The sequence below is a fragment of the Musca autumnalis genome, unplaced genomic scaffold (assembly GCF_047663935.1).
Source record: "Musca autumnalis isolate F117 unplaced genomic scaffold, ASM4766393v1 scaffold_2, whole genome shotgun sequence".
NCBI classification, from domain to species: domain Eukaryota; kingdom Metazoa; phylum Arthropoda; class Insecta; order Diptera; family Muscidae; genus Musca; species Musca autumnalis.
This window is the reverse complement of record NW_027411755.1, coordinates 70,365,188-70,383,795: the sequence shown is the minus strand read 5'-3', so window position 1 is coordinate 70,383,795 and position 18,608 is coordinate 70,365,188. Positions and strand designations below refer to the sequence as shown.

At 37.5% G+C, this 18,608-nt stretch overlaps 1 protein-coding gene across 1 annotated transcript in view; it reads left to right on the top strand.

Moving 5' to 3' along the window:
* The window catches only part of LOC141394063 (uncharacterized), a 917,654-nt gene that overhangs the window by 793,627 nt on the left and 105,419 nt on the right, over positions 1 to 18,608 (top strand). The window contains exon 18 of the mRNA XM_073967887.1: positions 11,521 to 11,730. Coding sequence (XP_073823988.1) covers positions 11,521 to 11,730 — 210 coding nt within the window. The remainder of the gene's footprint in view (positions 1 to 11,520; positions 11,731 to 18,608) is intronic.

Here is an 18,608-nt window from a genome sequence, read left to right as displayed (position 1 = left end):
ACAGGGACCCGGGTCCCTTCCTCCGAAATAAACATTTTTTATTACAATTTTTGATGATTTTGGTTCCAAAAATAAAATGTGGTCTAGTGGGGTGACCTTTTTCTTCAAACATTAGTGCAGTCGAACTACAACCCCAGTCAATTCACGCTCATGTTATCGGCAATAATCATCCTAATTGATCCTCATCAATCCTACGACGGCGGGTTCTTCGATACCGGATTGACCTGGAACCAAACAACACCCGTGTTCCGGCCCGAGGCTGCCACATCAGTGTACACGTGTTTGTATTTGTACCTTTTTGCTGTGTTGGGAGCAGAACATGCAAGAATGCCTGATCTGGATTCCTTTGGTCCCAGCCGGGACGGAGGAAAACAACAACAACAACTGCAGCTTACAGCGTTGTGATGGTTATAACATATTGAGGAAGGATCGCATCAGAAGTGGAGGTGGGAGGATTAGCCCTCCTATTGCACCAGTCTGTTCAATACAGTCCTATCTGGCATAAGCTTGGCTGTAATAACCATTACATGGAATGTATGGAGCTGCAGTCTGGTGTGGAACTACCGAGGAAGAGATGCTGTTCTCCAGGTTATAGGCCACACATAGCCCGTCTGGTCCTGGTGGACCTTAATGCTCATCATGAGTTGTGGCATGCGGTCCTAGGAAACGACCAGAGGGGTATAGCGCTATCTGAGCACATAGATAGCTCTACGTTTTGCACGCCCCTACCAGAATTAGCGGAGAGTGTCACAGTTCGTTAGACATAACCATCCTGTCATCTGGTCTGACAAATGACGTCACCTGGCAACCCATCATTTCTCTTGGATCAAACCATCTCCCCATAATTGTCTCCATCAGCAGACCGCCCGACTTCATCACATCCGAACGCTGCACTTTCGTCAATCATGGGAAGGCTAATTGCCCGAGTTTCAGAGAGATCACTAATCACAGCTTCAGAGATATGGCCCAACCCTTCTGATGATCGGGTAGCAGAAACGACGTTTCGAGACATCATCACTGCTGCCGCTGCTCGCCATATACCTGCTGGTCGAAAACCCGAAGTGAAACCATACTTCCCGGCAGAGAGCGACGAGATTAGCAAATGAACTTCATGAGCTACGTCGTGCCCCCCAGTGACCCCAGAGTCAGGGCGCTGACCCGGAACAAGTGGTTAAATCATCTAAGGAGTTGCAACATCTCTAACCCTAGAAGGAAGGAAGACAGAACATCAATCACGTTTGGCAACGTTACGCTGACTGATCAGAAGGGTTGCGCAAGTTATTGCAATCGACATTTTGTCGTGCACCCCGGGAGTGACAGGGCGAAAAGAATAGTACTACGTCGCAATAGACCTCGCCCTGTCGAAAATGAACCACCACAATTTACTATGGATAATGTTGCGAATGCCATCAGAAATGTTAAATCATTCAAAGTTTTGGGCCGTGGTGGAATGTCTATGGTAATGCTGAAACATTACTCTCTCTCTCTCTCTCTCTCTCTCTCTCTCTAAAGCTCTCAACCTGTTGCCAGCCAGCCACATCGTTCCCGAAGTCTGACAAATGTGCAGGGTGGTTCCGCTTCTGAAGCCAGGCAACGATGTCTGCAAAGGTTCATTGTCAAAAACAGCTATCCCGATGCCGATCATCAGCATGGATTCCGTAAGCAGCACAGCGCAATAACAGCGCTGCACGCCACACATATTAGTCGAGGACTCAACCTGATTTATCAAAACAATTTGATACTGTCAAGCACTCCACGCTGTTTGAGAACATCGAACGTACAACCCTCTGGTCATGTTTGAAACGTTGGATAATCAATTTCGTGGAATTCAGGAACAGGAAGTCCAAGCCCCGTAAAGTGAAATAGGGAGTTCCCCAAGGTGAGGTGATATCTCTGGAACTGTTTAACTTCTACATCTCCTGTAGAGGTTATTGAGATCGTAATGTATGCGGGTGATTGTACATTTGACAGCATGTTTATGTCGTCCGCGCATGTCACAGCGATCTGGGAGCAGCTGAGATGTAGGAACAATGTCCTCAAGTCCCTAGCCGGCAGCACTTGGGGTTCAGATAAAGAATCCTTGTTGTCCACACATAACGCTATAGGTTGATCTATGGTAGGCATTGCGGCGCCTGTGTGTTTCGCGAATCTTAGTGCAACGCGATGGAAAAAATATTAAACCTGCCAGAATGCCGACTTGAGAACTGCAACAAGGTGCTCCTCATATCATCACAAGGACAACACAATGGCATGCTTTCGTTTCAGTACTTGCTCAGGTGTTACCGTCAGGGACATCTTAATCACCATATGGTGAACAGAACCCCCACCCAGGCATATCAGAAGGGGTCTTCATGATCTAGAAAGATAGATTAAAAGTTACAATAGAGAATCCCTAGATCAACAAGCCTATCAATCAGGTTTAAATAGCAGTCACACGGATGCAGTCGCAGATGCCGTTAACAAATATAAATGGCTAACCGTCGATGGAATGTAAAATTAGATCCAAATACTTTGCCGTCTGTAACGGAAAGGTATTGGATACTAAGCAAAATCTTTTACACTGCCTGCACGGGATCGGCTCAAGGCTGTGATTTGGACGCTACGGCTTTCGTGTACTTATCCTGTATCCAAAAGTTGTTACATTGATTGTTGCTCGGATGAAGGTCCTCCTTTCAATGTATATGATATGATTGTTAACGTTTGCAGGTGGTGGTGGGGATACGTGACTACAATAGGCAAACTACATTTGGCCCAAATCAAAAGATGACTGATGTCGAATATGGCAGCGGTCCAAGTGGTGGTATTTCTTGGTGTTTTTCAGGTGGATGGCGAGAGACGGAATATTCTAGTTGTACTGGCCAACAGTAACCTACTTGGCCTACTTACAAAATGGCGGAATAGTTTCGCAATGCTGTAATATGCAGGTTAAAACTTCCCCGCATAAATGTTGCTTTGCTCACCCTTCACATCCACTATGTGGATATCTGTTTCAACAAATGCTGTTTTTAAAACAATGTGGTGGCAAAACTTTAGATGGTAGACACGGTGTATGGGTGAGGTACATGAAGAAACCACGAGGAAATGGCAACTCATCCTAGAGGTTTACTAGAAAACCACAAAAAAATTGTCAGGAATTGTTTTCAATTTCAGTTAAATGTTTTTCCATTCACCACCAAAGAAATTTCCAATTGTAGTTAGGGCTCTCCTAATTCCAAGCACAATTTTACTTTGGTAACTTTTAGCTTCAATACCAATTTTTTATTTGTTCGCCCGCTTCGTTTTCTTGTAAATAATTAAATAGCGGAGGAAGTTGGTGACACTTACGTCATTTGGCGTAATGTTGCCACCTATCAAAAAACAGCTGTTCATCTGGGTAGCTAACTTTATTTAAAAATGTTCCATTGTGGTTTCGTGCGTTTTGACGAGTGCAATCAAGGCTGACACGACAAATAATACTTCGATAATCGCATAAATGCCTAAACTTTAAAACTTAAAAAAAAATCTGTTCATAGTACTTTTCCCTTCCCTTTACGACGGTACAATTTTTTCCATACTCCTGAGATATTGGCCTCCAAGAAACCCTGACGGCACCAACCAAGATGGCTAATCCGCAAGATAATTCTAGCAGGAAGTTTCTGATTGGTGCAGACTTCGCACATCATATTTTTTCATCCAGTCATGTATCAATATGGACAATATGGTCCACTCCTTCGGGTACCACCCACACAAAATTCTGGCATCGTTTTGATTCTTTTTTCAGTAGGTTCTTCAAGCGACCTCATTTTTAACTGTACAATTTTTTTCGGAGTAAGTCTGAGATAATGGCCCAAAAGCTCCAATACTGAAACGGCCATCGCGCAAGATAACTGTTAAACTTTTTTTAAAAATTTCTTCTTGGTTCCTAAAAATGTTTGGTATATGTCAATGATATAGTATAGACCCACATTGCGGTACCTACATATATTAACGCATACCAGTGATATAAAATCAATATATTTTATAGACGGTATAATTGTTGTGTTTTTGTTTTTTTTTTTTTGTCAGTGGCTGTGTCAGCGCATCTCACTGATACTTTCTTACTTGCTTTTTTGGCGCAGCTTTAGGTTGAGGGTATTTAGCGGTCGGCAAATCCAACTGCTTCTATTTACATTTTTTATAAATGTACCCTAATAAAATTATTATTAAATCTGACTTTGAAAAATCATAAAAATAAATTATAATAAAAAAGCGTATTGCCACCTCAACACCTATTGAAAGCAGTGAGTGAGTGCCCTTATCTTCGTTACCTAGTCAAGCTCTATATGCAAAACATTTATTTTTCTAACAATCAAAACACCCCCACTAACTTCAATTCAATTTCAAGTGTTTTACTTTTATTATTTTAAATCACAGTACCGGAAGTAAATTTTCCTCCTCTTCCTAGAATAATAGCCCCAAACTGCAAGAGAACGAACTAGTTTTTTAAACAGAGTTTTTTTTGTTTATTCAATAGAGAACTAGTTTCTTACTTTTGGCTATTTTCATCAACCTTTTAGGGTATGTTTTTGGTAGTTATTTGTTTAGTACCTCTATGTTGCCTCTGTCGTTTTTATTAATTTTTTACTTCGAGTTCGCAACCTTCAAAAAACTGACTTCTCTTGATCACACACACCCTGCCCGTTTTGCATACACGGTCAAATATGGTTGCAGGCAGGGTTTTGTTAGTTTATTTTGATGGTATTTTTCGTATAGAAAGTACTTTGTTGTATTCTCTCCATTTTCTATGGCATGTGCTGCTGTTTTCCACCTATTTCCGTTAATATTTTCTCTAGTTCTAACAAACAAACATAAACAAAAATAGTAAAATTATAAAAAAGTTATGCTGCCACAAATAACTGTAATATTACTAAAAGTAAAGGAAATAGCGAGTAATACAACAACATCTGGAAGAGAGAAAATTATAAAACAGAAGAGTTGCATTAGAACCGACAAACAAACAAACATAATTAAATAGTTAAAATATGTGTATAGAGGACATTCCGACTTTGAATATCAGTCGTTTGACTTTTATTTGGCTGCACACTGACAGGGCACACAATTTGAAATGTGAATGAAGACGGCACCCTAGGAGAGAGGAGAATTTCAAAACCACGACGCACAGCGTCACGACCGTGGCCAAAAATGGTAAAAACTAAATACTTCGTTGAACAAATTTATTGATGGGGAGTGATAGAAAACATAATAATTAAGAAGAATCTGAATTTTGGTACTGATACGTGAAGTAGTTTTTGCTATATGAAGATTTAAATCCGACAATTTTAGTTAATACGTATTTTTGTGTTTTTTTTTTTTTCTAAAATTAATAAATTATATTATGCGTTAATATCTAAAATTTAAAAGTAACGGTCGCTGCAAAAATGGTTCCTAAGTTCTCTTGGGATGTAATAAACTTGGCTACACTATTGTTTGCATGTAAATATTAATCATACGGTGTTTACATTTACCCAAACATGTATTAATAAGTTTATTAATTTTGAAGCAAATTTTAAATTGAGTGGAGCGGGAAAAAAAGTTGTATAAAAGTGTATATCGATATTTTTTGCTGTATGAGTAGTAAAAAGTGAGTACTTCAAATATATAAAGGTCCCAGCTGCAGAGGTTTGCAGACGAATGTGTCATTTCTCTTTTTCAGCGACCACCTCACTGAGAGGATACCCCTTTTTTTAACAAATCGTTTTGCGGTGTTGGCTATAGCGCGAAAACGAATGAACCGATCATCATATATTTTTGTGGGCTAATTAAGTACCTAATAATCTTGCTTTAAAATGAGAGAATTTTTTAAAATATAAATTTTTAAAAAAAATTGTGGACAGCGAAAGTCAAAATTCGATTTTTTACAAACAATTTACCGTTTTTTGACCACTAATCGGTCAAAAAATTTTTTAAAGGAAATTTCTCATATATAGAGACAGGAAGTTTGATATATTCAATATACTCCCAACCAATATGAAGACTAAGCACCAAATTTCAGTCATTTCGGGTGGATGTTAAGGCCACAACACTCAAAATACCGAAAATGAGGAGGCACGGTTCTATGGGGGCTATAGGAAGACGAGGACCTATACCGACAGATTTCTTGTAGAACGTTATAAGCCCTCTAATGAATGCTTAATACCAAATTTCAGCCATTTCGGTGTGATAATCAGGCTAAAACCTCCAAAATACCGAAAATCGGGAGGTACCGTCCTATGGGGGCTATATGAAGGCGTGGACCTATGCCGACCAATTTCAAGGTGAAGGTATAATGCCCCCTACGAAGACTAAATACCAAATTTCAGCAATTTCGGTGTAATAATGAGGCTAAAATCTTCAAAATACCGATAATCGGGAGGTACCGTTATATGGGGGCTATATCAAAACGTGGACCTAAGCCCACAATTCTCTGTTGGAATGTTTGATACCTCTGCCGAAGACTAACCACAAAATTTGAATACTTTCGGTTGGTCATTGTGTCTAAAACATTCAAAATACCGAAAATCGGGAGGTACGGTTCTCTTGGGGCTATATCAGAACGTGGACCGACCAACCCAATTTTTTGTCCTGAAGATTGTAAGTCAATAATAGGTACGTGTACCAAAATTGATGCACCTACGACAACTCCTTCTATTTTTGGTCACAGGTAATATGAACTCGCGACATTGTGCGACGGCGTGTTCCGGCCAACGGCTGCCACCTCAATGTACACATATAACCCAAAAGGCGAATTTTGTTCTCCATAATGACACCTAGCCGCCAAAATTGACATCTCGTATTAAAATAAGGCAACAAAAGCCATACCAATCACTGAATTCATGAGCTTCCCAATCCTTCGTGCTAAATACCTACTTCTGAACAAACTTCCCAACAGGGGCAACGAGTTTTAAAAAGTTGTTAAATGAGATTAATAGTATGATCATGGTGGTCCCAAGATGCATGCAAGTTGCCGACACGTAATCACCCTCTGTCCATGACTGTACAAAAAACAATGGAGAATAATCCAATAGCTTTGTGACAAATACCACAAACTTTAGTGCAAAATGTGTATGAAGGAATGGCCCTCAATACTAAGAAATTTTGGGACCCATATCTCAGGAAGTATTGGCTTCTCCTATACAAAAATATTATAATATTGTAGTCACAATCACTGTCCATTATTAATTTTCAACATTTTCCAAGAAAGAGATTCAACCGGATTAAAGGGCAAAAGTATGTGGAGTGGCCATAAATATTGCGACATTTCGAGGTGTATATCTGAGGAAGTACTGTCTTCCCCAGACAAAAAAAACTAAAATGTTGTCGTCATGGTTACAACGATAACCAGTTATTAAAATTTCAACACGATCCGTGTGGTGGTCTTGCTCTAGCTTACCACAGAGAATCTATCGTGCTACATGTGGACAACACGATTTCTTTATCTGCACCCCAAGTGATGCCGGCTAGAGACTTGATGGCCTTGTACCTACATCCCGCAGATAGCTCTGGCATGCCCAGGCAATGTAAAGGTATTGTCGAATGTTACTCCTAGAATCTTGGGGCAGTTAGTGGTCGGAATTACCACTAACCATTGACAAGGACATTCAGTTCTGTGCTCATCTCCGTAGTCTATGTGGCGAAGAGGGTTTCCGTATATTTAGTGACAGATATTAGCCTATTCCTCGCGCTGAAAAATGGTAAGATCAGTACCTGATGCCTAGATCGTACAATCATCCGCACACTTAATGATATTAGTGCCGTCTGGTGAATGTGAACTACAGGAAAGGTAGAAGTTAAACAGTTTCTTGGAAAATCCCTGATTTCCTCTACGTGGCTTCCACTTCTTGTGTATACAATATCTTAAACTTGACAGCAGGGTAGTCTGCTCGATGTTCTGTAGAGTAATTCACAATACCAAAGACTTTTAATAAGTCGAGCGCCACCAACACGCTCTTAACGCACGGCTTGTTCTGACTGAGTCCTCGACTAATATGTGTGGATACGGCGAAATCCATGCTGATGTTCAGCATATGAATAGCTATTTCGGACGCTGTTAAAAAGCCTCAAAAGTCTTTCCTACGAGCAACAAAAGCTAAATAGCTCTGTACGACCCAACATTACTGTCATCCTTACCTTAGTTCAGTAGCAACATGTTTATTTTCTAGAGTTTGGACACGATTTGGGTGGCTAGCAAGAGGTTGAGAACTATAGAGAGACTCGCAACTCTCGCAACATCATCTGCAACTTCATCCCTAGTAAATTGCGGTGGTTCCTCCTAGACAGGAAGGGATCTAATGCGACGTATCACTCAGGGGGGGGGCTCGAAAAAATTCTATATTAAAAAAAACTTCAGATCAATCAGCCTTAAGTCACCAACGTGAGATGTTATCTTCCTTCTTTCCTGGGTACGAGAGTGATTTAAACGTTGATCTTAAACACTGTGGAGTGATTGACATTATCAAAGGTTTTGAAAAGTCGAGTCTATCTTAACGAACGGGTTTTTTCTGGTTGAGTCCTAAACTAATATTCTAAATTCTCACGCTGAGAAGAAGTAAAGCCTCAAAAGTGTTTACTACGAACGACAAAAGCAAAATAGGTCTGTACGACTAATAATTGCTGGCATCCTTGCCTTGCTTCAGTAGCGGTAGCACCATACCCATTGATGATGAAATGCTAATTATTAAATATACATATACATATATACAAATCGTATATTATTAAATATCTCTAATGAAAATTACATGACAAGAAAATCATTTAGATAGAATTTCAAACGGTCGAACTTTAACATCAGACGGCCATAAGCACGATTTAAACATTTCCGCATACCAGCTTGCCGAAACTCCAAGTTTGAACGATATCCTTTTCATATCATTAACATTAGCATTCCTTTTAATAAGCATATAACATTCCAATTCATGATTGGGTACTCCAGCATGCTTCACCACATAGTTAACAATTTGTTCCGTTGTTACAATCGGCTTAAATGAGGATAAATGAATCCATTTTTTGCTCGCAATTACTTCTAATTCCGAAATTGTATTTTCACCAAACACGACATTTTTTCTAACTTTTCTCGGCTTTGCATTAACCCAGTGTAAATTATTTGTTGGGTTAAGATCAGCATTTTCACTCTCCGAGTACTGTTTAGAGAAAGAACTGTTATTAGCATTATTTGCAACACAAGCAGCATATGAACTGTTTCCCAATTCAGTTTTTTTATGTGGAATTTACAGCAACAAATTTTACATCTAATAAAAACATTGCTGTCCACCACTTTAAAGCACCTGCCACAAATTGACTTTTTCTTTTCCGACATTAACAAATGCGGCTTGTTCACTGAGAGGCAAAAACTGAACTGAACTATTTGTAATAATGGCGTCTTCATTGCCCGTGCAAAACGTAGAGTTATCAATATGTCATAACCTAGGGCCGAATAACACAACTCATGATGTTTACTAAAGTCTCCTAAGACCATTCGGTTAGTGGTTTTATTTGGTGCCAGCAGGGATTTTTCGAACTTTTGGTCCACTATTTCAATAAATATGTATGCTTGGCTCAAAAAAATTTTGAAATTAAAAGGGGACCCGAGCACAACGTGCCGCGAAAAATTTCTAAACAATCCGAGCCATGTCCTTAAGTTGCACTTTTGTGAGACTTTTTGAAATTTTTTCATGATGTTTATTAAAGTCTCCTAAGACCAGTCGGTTAGTGGTTTTATTTGGTGCCAGCGGGGATTTTTCGAGCTTTTGGTCCACTATTTCAATAAATATATGTGCTTGACAACCTGCCGAAAAATTTCTAAACAATCCGAGCCATGTCATTAAGTTGCACTTTTGCGAGACTTTTTGAAATTTTGCGAGGAAGGTACCCGAAGGAGTGGACCTCCACATTCGAACATGATATATGTCTGGAAAAAATATTTCGATGTGCATTAAATCGTATTCTACCTTCGAGAGCTATCGTATACACCATCTTACCCGAACTTAATAGACTTCAAGGTTTTATTTTTTTTTTTTTTTTTTTTGCTATTTTCAGGTTTAAGAATCATTCCTAGGAATTTTATACATTTTTGTTGTGTGGCGGCGTGTTTTCACTTTAAAGCTGGGGTACGCTTAGTGGGGGCTAGAGTCGTCACAAGAATATCGTTGTTTTGACACTTAATATACTGGTACATAGGTTGTTGGGCGAATGTATCTGAAAAAGCGATGGCACGAGATGATGGAAGTAGCAGTTCGGATGTACGCAAGGCGGAGGGCAAAGGCTTTGTCACAGGCAGCGTTTCGATGAATGTTGACGACAGCGTGATTGACAGCGACGTTAGCCCAGCAACGGTATAATGAATGCGGTTGATGGCAGCGAAATTGGCGGCGACGTTACCCCAGCAGCTGTCCAATACATGCGGACGATAGGGCGTGTGACGGCAACTTTAAAGCTGCAGCGTTTCAATTACTGCAGGCGATAGAGCGTTTGCAGCGACGTTAGCCCAGGATCGATCTGCGGCGTCCAAGTATAGCAGTGGTGGTCTGGTACGCGCTGACGTGTTGCCGAAAAGCCAAGGTTTGTTTTCAAGCCCACTTGACGCAGATGACCCCGCAACCGTCACAGTAATGACGGCTCGATGCCCTGCCGAATAGCGAAGGTTTTGTTTTGCAACACCACTTGACGAAGACGACAACACAACCGAAATACCACAACGATGCTTACAACTAGTTTTTGCACCATCCGAGGTTCGTTTTGCAACCCCACTCGACGAGACAAAAACTATTTCCACTGATCGCAGAGGTTCGTTTTTCAAACCCACTCTACTACGTAGAAACTACCACTTACTCTATTTCCACAAAAGTCAAGCTTTTGTTTTGCAACACCACTTGACTATGCAAAAACTACCAACTACTCTACTTAAACCCAAATGCCAAGGTTTTTTCAACACCACTTGACTCAACAACCTCCAACAGACTGCCCAGATCATTGATGTCCAAAATAAATGAGAGAGAATTGATGGGAGAGTAATGTCCCTTTGTTAAACAACGGCTGACATAGCTCTCATTTGAATTCGTTATTCTTTGTTGTTACGACAACGTGTAGGCGTTGACATCAATGGCCCAGATTGTCTCTACAGCCCCTCCTTTTATACCTGCCGATATTACGATATTACCATTAGGGGTCATTTGGACTGTTAAATTTGAATTTAAATTTTGAAATAAATACATTTTGTTAGTGAAATAGTTTATTGTAATCAAAAACGAGTACCCACGACTTTCGAGCGTTACAGTTGGTAGCTCTTTGCTTGAATTTTGAATATATATTGAGACTTGCATTATATGACAACATTATAAAGAGAAATTATAACGATGTTGGCATTTTTCCTTAGAATATCTTTACTAAAATTATTAATATAAATTACATAATTTATTCAAAATCTACAGAATAAATTGGCTATTCTTTACGTTGAATATTTACAAATATCTGAAATTTATATTCTTATTTGCATTTTTCCCTTCTCTCCACTTTCTATTTTCTTTACAGGCCCACCATTTGACCGCACCACCACGTCCCATGTTTGTCATCATTAGCTGTGTTTGCTGTTTACTGCAATCGTGTTCGGCCTTTATTATACTGCTGCCCATTTGGTTTAATCGCCAGTGTGCCATAACATTTTTGAAAATGCAATTTTGTGTATCAACTTCGAGTATAATGGTCATATTTTTACTGGGATTTTTGAAAATGTTGCCAGTGGTGAGTATGCAAAAACATCGCATTCTAGCAAATGTCTTCTTCCTCTTCTTTGTACTATTTGTCTTACATTGTTCGACTTGTTATTGTTTTTATTGGACACACAAAACTGTGGTAGAAGATGTAGTTACGAAATTTATTACAATATAAGTTTATTAATGGCAGAAATGCAATATAGCATAAGAAGGGAGGGGAGAGGAGAAAGGGTTCTGTTACGATTTGTATTTAAATTTCGTTACAACACAATCTAAGGTTTGTAGCGTCGTTACACTTAAAATAAATGGCAAGAAAAGAAAACCCCTCGCTCTTAAGAAAATCACTGCCAACCAACCAAACCCCTAACAAAATTATGTAGTTTATTAGGCAAAGAAAAATGTCTTGGCCAAGGCAAAAAAAAACAACAACAACCAAAGAAGCAGAAGGAAAGAAAGAAAGGATTCTTGAAACAATTACTTTAAATTTATTATGGTCATAAACAAAACAATTGGGTACCAAATTATGGAAAGCAAGCAAAAAAACGGCAAGGAAAACAAAAGTGATTTACCGAGAAATAAATTGTTCATTTGGAGGGCAAGTTTTTAAAGTAAAGGTTTAACCAATAATAAAATGGTATTTTTTGAAGAAAGTTGAGATATGCTGAAGGTCATACATCAAGCACAGATACTTAGATTTAAAACAAATGCTCCTCATTATCATCATTACTTTTTTACCTTGTTTGGTTAAGGTGTTATATTACCCGTGTTTTTTGTATGAATCCGAGGCATGGATCATTTGAGAAGGTAGATGAGCCAGTACTTTGTGTGCATTTGAACAAATTTCTTTGAAATCTACGGGTCAATCAACAATAATGGCAAATGTCACGCTGAAGGGAAAAGTTGGAGAGGCATCACAAAAGCCGTTGTATTTGGAACTTCAGCCTGATACAGGGGATGAAAGATTCCAAGGAACATGATAAAACACATGACTTTTCTTTGTTCTTCTCTCATCTCATGTGGACACTAAACTCAACGTGGTGTCACCTGGGGAACTACCTTAAAGGTAGTGAGCTAACATTTACCACACATTCATTCACAAAAACGATAAAACTTGGGCTGAGCGTTGGATTACACTATGCAACACGAAAATTATGAACCATATTCTGACACCGTAGCGTGATAGAAGACCCAAACTAAGAAGACACGTGTCCCGGCGATTTTTCCTATCACTTCAACTTTCGCGGTTATGGGCCCACAAAGGCTGAGGCATTGATGTCAAAAGGGATAAATTTGTGGGGCTCATATCTTCTAAATCGCTGAGAAATTGAGTTTATTCATTGAAGCAAAGTTGTAGCTCTCGACTTAAAGAATAATAATTGTGAACACATAAAATCCATTCAACCTCATCTTCAAGGTCAAAATCGTCAAGGTAAAATTTCCCCTATAATTTTTGCTCTGATTTCAGGCTACAGATATCAAACCGTCAACTACAAAAATGTACCTATGATTGCAATGAACAACTTTTTAGAACATATGAAGTTTCTAGGAATAAGCTGAAATTCACAAACAATTGAATTATTTTTAAAGTTTCCCCCTGCTCAGGTCCGGAAATAACAAACTGTTAAAAACTCAAGGAAATTCGAAAGGTTTGTTATTTACGGATATGAACAGGAAATAATGCTTTAAAATGATCGAACTTGGACTTTAAGAACCGTTCCCACAATAATCATATGTTCTAGGAAGTTGTTTATTGAGATCTTAGGTACATTTTTGAAGTTGATTGTACACTTAATTTTTGGGCGGTTAGCTATCTGCGGATATTTTCAAAAGTTTTTCGCTTTTTCGCCAATAAGGAGCGTTCACAGACAGTTCGTATGTTTGCTACATTAATGTGGTTAATTATTTTCTTGAATTTTCAACGGTTTAGTATCTATGGAGCAGAAACCGAGAAAATATGATAAAAATCGCAATTGTATTGCTATTTTGGTCATTAAAAACCGTTTCTACAGAGTTTTTGTGTTCTAGAAAGTTTTTTATTGAGACCTAAGCTACATTTTTGTAGGTGGTTGTTTGCTTCAATTCTAACGGTTTGATATCTGTAGCCTAAAATCCGAGAAAAAATTATAAGGGAAAAATTTTACCTTGACGATTTTGACCTTGAAGGTGAGGTTGAATAGATTTTATGTGTTCACAATTATTATTCTTTAAGAGGAGAGCAATAACTTTGCTTCCAAGAGCAAACCCAAATTCCCAGCGATTTAGAAGATATGAGACCCACAAAATGATCCCTTTTGACATCAATACCTTAGGTCTTTGTGGGCCCATAACCGCGAAAGTTGAAGTGATAGGAAAAATCGCCGGGACACGTGCCTTCTTATTTTGGTCGTCTATCACGCTGCTGTGTGAAAATGTGGTTAATAAACCATGACTCAAAAAATGACACACAGTGTTAGTAACCTGCAAAAAACATCCTACTATGGAAAAAAACTAAAAAAAACAAACAAAATTTTTCCTTATTTTTGATAAGTGATAAATTGCTAATGATAAGGTGAGTTTGCTAAGTTCTCAAAAAATTTTGCTCTCTTTTTTATTTTCGATTGTTTGAGTGGAGTATTCCCCCATTGGCTCAACTTCATTTATTACCCTCTATTACAGAGAGTAATGTTTTTCAAAACGAACTGACAGTGTTGCAAAATTTTACTGATCGCTACCAATATCATGATTTCATCCCGGCGAAGGGAATTATCAATTGGCTTCTCAGTTTTTGAAATGATGCCTTTTTTAGCGAAAAACCGAACTCTTTAAGTGTCTAGTATTCCCATATGAATGAGAATCACACTCACTTTTTTATTTCTGGTCCACAAACGTCGTCTAAGTACTGCTAAGTGAAAAGTTGTAACTGCAAAGTGTATTTTGCTAATATTTTGCAAAAAATTGTGCTCTCTCGTTCAACAGAAAACTTTGCATTTCGTTTTTGCACACCAAATTTTGATAAGTTTGCCTAAAATGTGCGGGGTAAACGTTCTCTTTGCCAATGTACATTGTTTAAATAAGTCAAGTTTTTAAAACGTTACGAAGGGAGATTTTGTTCTGAAATATTTAAAAAACGTTAATAACAAAAAACAAGTAAGCAAAGGCTATAGTCGGACGGGGCCGACCATGTGATACCGACTATGTGATAACCTCTAGGAATCAGCTGTGCAACCGACTTGCACGCTGAATGTCCGGGTTCGATTCCCAGGCTTGGTCACATCAAATTTTCAACGGTGGCAAAATACCCCTTAGTAATGTTGGCGATATTTCCCGAGTATTTCAACTAAGAAAAACGTCTCTACAAGTGGCAACTTAGGACACGCCATTCGGACTCGACGATAAAAACTAGGTCTCATATCAATAATTTAATATGAATCTATTTATATAAGAGAAGCCTTCCTTGTCCCCACTGGGATATTTGTGGAACAATTATATAAATTATACATTTCTAAAGATATTCGAAAATTGGAAAATTCACATTGATTAGCCCCTCTTGCTACATCTTCATATTGTCTTCGAATAACAGGTTCCTTTTTGGAATAACCTAAAACTAATAAATATATATACAATACAAGTTGCTATATCTCTGATATTTGATATTTCGGAAAATTGTGAGTTTATTGAAGATCTATCGTCCAAAAATTGTGCACTTGTACCTCACATATGCTTGATAAAGAACGTAGTTTTGTGCTTTTCAGGGTATTTCGAAAATAGTTCATTGTGGGTATATATTGTGATATCAAAATATATTTTATACCGGTAGAAACAACTAATAATTAGCATGCAAACAAATTTATAAATCCCAAAATATTCAAATACACACCAAAGAAGATAGTATAAGTCAGCTGCGATAACGGTGATATACACTCAGTCTCTGAACAAAAAAAGAAACAAACACAATAATTATGCCGTATAAAAATATATTGATTTTGTATCTCGAGTTTGCTTCAAAATACGTGGAATTTGTAGGTATCGTAATGTGTGGCTATACCAAATCAATTTTAGTAAGCTAACTTCTGAGTTTTGAAAAAGTTTGAGAATTATTTTTCGGATTTGTAATTTTAGTTGAAATTTTAGTCTCAGGAAGTATGGACGGACCTCAAAAAATTTTACCGTTGTAGTAGGGACCGTGAAACTCTGCATTTTTCCAAAATTTTGTGTGCGAGGTACTGGAAGGACGAGACCGATATAGTCCATATTCCAACCTGATACATGACTGGATGAAATAATACAATGTGCAAAGTTTGGACCAATCAGAAAATCCGCTTGAGAATTATCTTGCGGATTTGGCATTTTATTTAGGTTTCTTAATTGTTTTTCATGGTTTCTTGGAGCTTTTCGGTCATAATCTCAGAAAGTATGGACTTGCTATTGTATTGTACCATCGTAAAGGGGACCGCAAGGACATTCTGCTGAAAAAAATTCAAAATGATCCGAGAGGACCCTTAAATTTCACTGTTCCGAATTTTGTGTGGGACGTACCCGAAGGTGTGGACCGATATAGTCTTACCAGATCTATCGATCGATTGCTCACTTCGCCAGTTATCGTTCACACAATTTTACGAAAAAAATTTTGAACTTTTGTGGGGGAGGTGGGTATAGCCAATATTCGAAATTAAACTAAGTTTGGGCAAAATATTACGAAGTATGTATAAAATCGGTAGATCCGTTCGAGAGTTATCGTGCGCACCAGCCAGCTAGACAGTAAGAGAGACAGATGAACGAACAGGGCTAAATCGACTTCAAATTGTCTGAAACGAATTTCGTCCAAACATACTTTGGTCGTATTTTAGATGTATCCCCTTTACTGTAAATCCTGAGGTATAAAATAGGTGGTGAGGCGACAACATCTTGCAATATTTGTATAAAATTATTGTGTTGCAAATTATTGTATATTGGAGAACTGAACTGAAAATTTCTCTGTCATGATAGACAATTTGAAGCATGGTAGGAAATTGTGGTTCTCTACACAAAACCCATTATATATGTATTAGGCAGTAGGCCCGTTATATAGCATACACATTATTGTAATTTGCATCAGGGGAAAGGTCAGTAGTTATTTTTTCATATGTAGGCTACTTTGCCGGTATATGCCTCCAGGAACTAAAATATGGGCCAAAAATAAAATTTGTATATCATAATAATATCAGATCATGATGCAAAATTATAGGCATTTTCTTCAACCTAAACTCTTACCTCGTGCAAAATTTCGTGACTATTGAGCTATAATTGCGACCTCTAGCGTGTTTATGATTACACTACAAACAAAAACCTGGATATATTAGGCTGTAACTCTGTTATCTGACCATGTACATCAACATAATTGACATCAATGGAAAAGTCAAGAGATCGTCTTCCAAAAATAACACACGAGGGAAGAGTGTGTCTTTCAGGAACAAAGATATAAACTGTATATTAAAATTTTTCACAATTTTCACACAAAACTTGTGGTCCATTTGACCCTCTAAATATTATCTGATAGCCATCTCAAATTGCAAGCTTCTTCTTTGTTATATACTCTTACCTTATTTAAAATTTCGCGTTGATCGGACTATTATTGCGGCCTAGAGAGCCGCTACAAAATTTGATAAATATTATGTTTTTGGTCCATTTCACCCGCAAAATATTTCACGATCATCACCAATTAAAGTAGCGATCTATTCTGATGTGAAATACCAAATCATTTTAACTCGCCGAGATACGAAGATTGGTATACCAAATTGGGGGTCTCCGACGAATATTTCGCGGTGTTACATGAATTTTTACCAAAACAAACTTATAATACCCTTTCCACATAGTGGTGTAGGGTATAATAATAAGGATCCACCCCCTCTGTACTTCCCTCTCCCAGAACCATCGCCCACAAAACTTCGACCCTGCGAACCACCCCATTCTGAACTTTCAAACTCCAAATAACACCCTCCGAACCACCCCACAAATCACTTAGACTAAACTAAATTTCAGAGTTTTTTATTTTATTTTTACTTTATTTTATGTTATTTTTATTTAATTTTTATTTTAATTTATTTTATTTTTTACTTTTATATTTCTTTTTATTTTATTTTATTTTATTTTATTTTATTTTTATTTAATTTTATTTTTATTTTATTGTTATTGTTATTTTTATTTCATTTTTATTTCATTTTTATTTTATTTTACTTTTATTTTAATTTTATTTTATTTTCATTTCATTTTATTTTTATTTTATTTTCATTTTATTTTATTTTCATTTCATTTAATTTTGTTTATGTATTAATATATATTTATTTTATTTTTCTTTTGTTTTTATTTTTGCTGATTTTATTTTATTTTTTTTTTTTTTATTTTATTTTCATTATATTTTTATTTTTTTTTTTATTTTATTGTTTTCATTACTCACTTTTAATAACACCAGTTTCTTTTCATTTTTGTTCTCGCGTCCCATTTTTAAATGTCTTATTTATCATTGCCAAGTAGAAAGTAATGCAAAGATGATAAAATGTTCTGTGGAAAAAATAGCAAGAGGACGGAGAGACTTAACAAGATGGCGGAAAAATTAAGCAAGAGAGCACAACTACTTTGCAAAAGAGAACAGTGATAGTCAAATTTGCTAAGTTCAAAGAGAAACTGTAAAGTAGTTTTGTGGAACAAAAAAATTATAACTTTTCAAAATAGCTACTTTTGATAAGTGCAAAGTAACGCAAAAATGAGTTACAGAATCCCACTACTGGTCTCAAGCTTCACCCCGGTGGATGAAAGATTTGCTACGGACAAAATCGAAATTCGTCAACATCAGTCTCATCTGCCACTTGTGCAATAAAAACACTTCGTTATAGAGAAATATTAGTTACAGAGAAGTTCGTTATAGGGAGGTTAAAATAGGGGAAAACGGGC